This window comes from Stegastes partitus, unplaced genomic scaffold, assembly GCF_000690725.1.
Source record: "Stegastes partitus isolate 25-593 unplaced genomic scaffold, Stegastes_partitus-1.0.2 Scaffold105, whole genome shotgun sequence".
Lineage (NCBI taxonomy): Eukaryota > Metazoa > Chordata > Actinopteri > Pomacentridae > Stegastes > Stegastes partitus.
This window is the reverse complement of record NW_007577836.1, coordinates 350,777-355,353: the sequence shown is the minus strand read 5'-3', so window position 1 is coordinate 355,353 and position 4,577 is coordinate 350,777. Positions and strand designations below refer to the sequence as shown.

Sequence of the window (4,577 nt, the reverse complement as noted above, 5' to 3'; positions counted from 1 at the left end):
AAGTGTTAAACTTGCGTACATAATAAACATAAAACATCATTATATCGGCAGTTATCATTCATTTACAGCAGCGGTCCCCAACCACCGGGCCGCGGACTGGTACCGGGCCGCGGGTCATTTGATATCGGACTGCATAGAAAGCATAAAAACATTTTATTGGTTTATTTTTATTTGCAGCAGAATCTGCAGGGTGTTTTATTTTGGGAAATGAATAGCTCGTCTTCCTGTCACTTCCGTCTGTGCTTGTTTCCCGCACATGACTGTCAGTTTTCATGCCTGATTGTTAAATGAAGCCGTCAATCTGACCACTGCTGAAATAAATAAAAAAATAAACGTCTCTGGGGAGCTTCTTTGGAAAGTGGGAGAGACTCGCTGCTGAGACAGAAGAAAAAGTAAACACATACTGAGCAATAAGAAGTAATTTTATTCATTTATGAAACTTTTTGATAGAAAAAACGTTTATGTGCAATGACCGGTCCGTGGAAAATTAAAACCGGTCTGTGGTGCAAAAAAGGTTGGGGACCGCTGATTTAAAGTGTTCTGGCCTGTTAGTGTCCAGTCAAACTGATGTTGACTCTCCTTTTCCTGTGAAGCGGCTGTCTACATCCAGAGGCCACTCGCCTGGATCGGGAGCTGCCTCAGTGAGGCAAAAGGATCTTTGGTTTGAGAGCAACACTTCCTTGAAAGTGGCAGAGGATCAGGTGTTCATCGGCGATTCCTACCTGAATGAAGGGATTCTTCTAAGCAGACACAGCAGCTCCTTGTCAAGAAGAGGGAGAGGTGAGTGATAGTGTTTGGTTTATACCTTCCTTAGCATTTAAACACCTGGTGTACAAAGAGCAAAAGTGTCCACAAAGGTTGCACGTTGTAGCGTTAATCTACCACATTCTGACTCTTGTTCCAGTTTCTCAATCACCGAGAGCCCCCAGCAGCTCTCAGCAGTGTGTGAGTATAGATGCTGCCTGCTGCTGTGTGTCGCAGAGCAGACGTCCTGTCAGCTCCACCAGGGGAAGCATCAATGACCAAATAGCTGCGGCTCTGCTGAGGCTGCAGCACGACATGGATGATGTGCTGCACCGGCTGCACACCCTGGAGGTGCTGACCAGGTCACAGGTAAAGGAGCAGGGCTGGTGCTGTAGTGATTAGGGACATATTTATTTCTCCATGTTGTTGAATATGCAATGTCCATGTGTATTGAAAAGCACCTTTGTTGATGGCAATTTATTAGATATTTACTAATCAACGTGTATATGTTGTTATTTCATTGCTATAGTCGAGATCATCTTCACCAAAGCAGGAGGATCTTGTACCGGTCGCACGAAAGGTCACCATCAAACATTTTTTCATAGTTTATCAGCTTTACTTGTGGATTTTAAATTGTTTCAGTCTTGCTTATTTTTTGAAGTTCAGTTTAATGACAAACGAGCGTGTTGTTGGTAGAGAAAGTCTCTTTATCCCAGTTGTTTGCTCTCATAGTTCCTGAGACCCTCTTGGTGGCCTTTTGACTCCTCTCCGCTCACAGTGGTGCTGACTGCACTCTGGCCTCTGATGGCTCATTGGCTCGTCCAGCTTTACTTACAACGGAAGAGAAGGTTAGCGAAATTAACACGATAGGAATTCCAGCTTTGTTGTCGCTGCTTATTGTTTTTGTTTTAGAACCATAATTCAAACTACCAAACTTCTGATTCTGCTTTTCTCCTCACAGGAAAATCCCATGAGTAGTCTGATGACCACCATCATCAGTCAAACATCGTGAACTCTGGATGAAATCGACGCACTTTTGCTGCCAAGGGGCTTTCTGAAGCCACCGCCGTGGATGGAGGGCGACGAGGGATCAGTAGAAATGGAAAAGCTTCATTAGATAAACGCTCAGAAAGGTGTTTGAAAAGGGGCTCGGCAATACAGTGTAGCATTTTTACTCAAAGGAGATTTTTGTAGGTGTTAAAAAAGGGACGACTTATGCATTATAAATGCTGGCACAGTTTCTTTGTTACCGTTAGCATGACGTGATGATCTTATGTATGACTCACAGATCACCAGGAACTCAATATACACATAGCTCACGTAATTAAAATAAATTCACAGTTCATCATCACACATTAGCTGTGGAGTGATAAGAGTATCCATATTGTCATTTTATTTATTCCACATTTCATTATTTAATAAGGCTACTTTTAGTATTTATTTTTTTTGGTCAAATACATTTTTTTCCTGATAACTAAGGATATCTGTGTTTTATATGTGTTATCTAACATATTTAAATATTCCAGAGGCATTTCTTTTGAGGCCAAATAGACGTTTAAGGTGCAAAATATGGTTATTTGTGTGTTAAGGTGTGTATTTACTTAGTAGCTTCAGTGCAATGGTAAAGAAAGATTGCACTCTTGCATAAAAAAGTGAGGTACAGACAATCCATATACTCATATAACTATATATATATAATCATTCTTGTTTCGTGTCAGCTCTAAAGTGAAAATGAAGACGAACAAATGTAAAACATCAGTATATGAAACTATTTTAAAAATGCAATAAAGGAATTCTTGGAAAAAACTTTTTTAAAATGTTCATACTCAATGTGAAAGGCTTTTGACAAAGGTTGAGTGTTTTTGAGAATTACTTTTTATTGCTACTCGTGGGCAATGTCAAAAACAGTGCTGCAATGAACATTTGTTTTATTTATTTATTTTTAATTAAGAATTTGTTTGGTCTCTAAATATATATATATAAAAAAAGACTTAAAAAATGTTGATCAGCATTTCTCAAAGCCCGTGACGAAATAAAAAATTCTTGTGCCAGATATTGCTCAGAAAACAACAAATAACATAAGAAACGCAACTCCTTAAAAGTACAAACGCAAACAGATATAGGCACGATATATTACTGAAATAAAATGTGAAGCTAAACTGATGCTAGAATAGAACAGTTCAAAGTAATGCGAGCAAAAACCGAGGCATTAAGTAATATCACATATGACAATGAAATATTGCGCATCACATTGGCAATGTTGTAAATGAAAGTGGCACAAGTGATAAAAATATTTCATATAAAAAATGATATTGAATTGATATGATCAAATGTCTTGCTTTGTCCACAACCAAGAAACCAGGAAATATTTAAGAGGCTAGAATCAGAAACAAAATTGACCAGTTATTCTTTAAAAACACCAGTCAAACCGATTAATTTTTGTCAAAACAGCTATAATTTATTATTTAATAGTGGATAACTAGATGATCATTGCCAATTTAGTGAGAAATTACCAAAAAGAGGCTTTGAAACATAAATGTGCCGAGACAATATCGTATTATCACATTTCAAGGCTACTTTATTAGCAAATAAATGTTGTTAGGCTTTTATTACAGGACCAAACTAAACCGGAACCGATTTTCGCCATGGATACCAAACTCGCCACAACACCCCGGAGGTCACATCCGGGTTACTCTCGGCTGTGACAGCTGCGCTGAAGTTCGCAGTCGGACTTGCTATGTCTGCTACAGAAAGACAAGGAGAAACAGACCTTTAACTCTCAGGGACAGTGACACAACTCGCTCAGCTGATCGGCGACGTCCCACCGGTGACAGTTAAACATGTTTTCCCTGTCAATGTCGGTGCAGCCACAGGTAAGAACGCAGGAAATGTTAGGCCGAGCTAGCATTAGCATTGTTGATGTTTTGGCCCGTTCACTTGAGCTAGGTAGCTAGCAAGCAAGCTAGGCTAGCTGGTGTTCTTATGGGTCACACTGCTGTCATTAGTTTCAGTTTGGAGATTTGAGATTACGGTTACGTTAGTGGACATTTTGTCAATGCAGTTATCTTGCTCTTTAAATGTAATTAAAGTAAAATAAGAAGTAAAGGCCGCAGAGAGAAGTTTCGGTTAGCTAGCTTAAACAACTGTCCTGCGCGTCCAGTGTGTCCTTAGTTGTGTGTGCTCAATATGAAAGTGCGTGAATGAGCGACAGGTGCTTAATCACGTGACAACACCTGCACGTTTTTGTTTAGAACTAATTAGATACACTGTAAGGTTGACTTTGATTATGTAACACAGCTGATGCACCTTTGGATTTACAAGCGGCGTTTGATAATCACAGATCTGTTACGTTCATGTCATTCACTCGCTGTCTGATTACCTGTGATTGCAGGTGACTGTACCTCTTAGTCACCTCATCAACGTCCTCCAGTCTCTGAAGAGCTCAGTGGGAAGCAGCAGCAGTGCCACCTGCAAATCAAGAAAACAAAAGGAGCATGCCTCAGACTCAGAACCACACTGTACAGAGGTACTCACTAGAACACAGAGCTGCATGATCCTGGAAGAAGTCCCATACTGTGATGTGTGTAGACTGTTTAGTGAATGTTGCATGGACATAACTTGCAAGTTGAAGTCTCGGGCCAAAGCACTGCATTCTGAGACCTACTAAAAAGCAAGTTCAACATACTCAGAGTGTATTTTCGTTATCTGACTTCAATAAACCTAGCAGCCGCAGTCAGGCGGAGAGGTCACACCATGCTGGTTATGACCACCCAGGGTTTCTGCACCTAGCTGCGTTCACATGAAAGGGGCGGCGTTGGCAACAAATGACCAAC

At 40.4% G+C, this 4,577-nt stretch overlaps 2 protein-coding genes across 2 annotated transcripts in view; both read left to right on the top strand.

The window, feature by feature from the left end:
* LOC103354340 (acyl-CoA-binding domain-containing protein 5-like) overlaps nucleotides 1–2,202 on the top strand; it is a 7,735-nt gene extending 5,533 nt beyond the window's left edge. Inside the window, exons 7-11 of the mRNA XM_008277667.1 lie at nucleotides 594–780; nucleotides 905–1,113; nucleotides 1,274–1,324; nucleotides 1,477–1,592; nucleotides 1,706–2,202. Coding sequence (XP_008275889.1) covers nucleotides 594–780; nucleotides 905–1,113; nucleotides 1,274–1,324; nucleotides 1,477–1,592; nucleotides 1,706–1,718 — 576 coding nt within the window. The 3' untranslated portion in view covers nucleotides 1,719–2,202. The remainder of the gene's footprint in view (nucleotides 1–593; nucleotides 781–904; nucleotides 1,114–1,273; nucleotides 1,325–1,476; nucleotides 1,593–1,705) is intronic.
* A 1,246-nt stretch (nucleotides 2,203–3,448) lies between these two features.
* yme1l1b (YME1-like 1b) overlaps nucleotides 3,449–4,577 on the top strand; it is a 9,255-nt gene continuing 8,126 nt past the window's right edge. Inside the window, exons 1-2 of the mRNA XM_008277666.1 lie at nucleotides 3,449–3,617; nucleotides 4,136–4,270. Coding sequence (XP_008275888.1) covers nucleotides 3,585–3,617; nucleotides 4,136–4,270 — 168 coding nt within the window. The 5' untranslated portion in view covers nucleotides 3,449–3,584. The remainder of the gene's footprint in view (nucleotides 3,618–4,135; nucleotides 4,271–4,577) is intronic.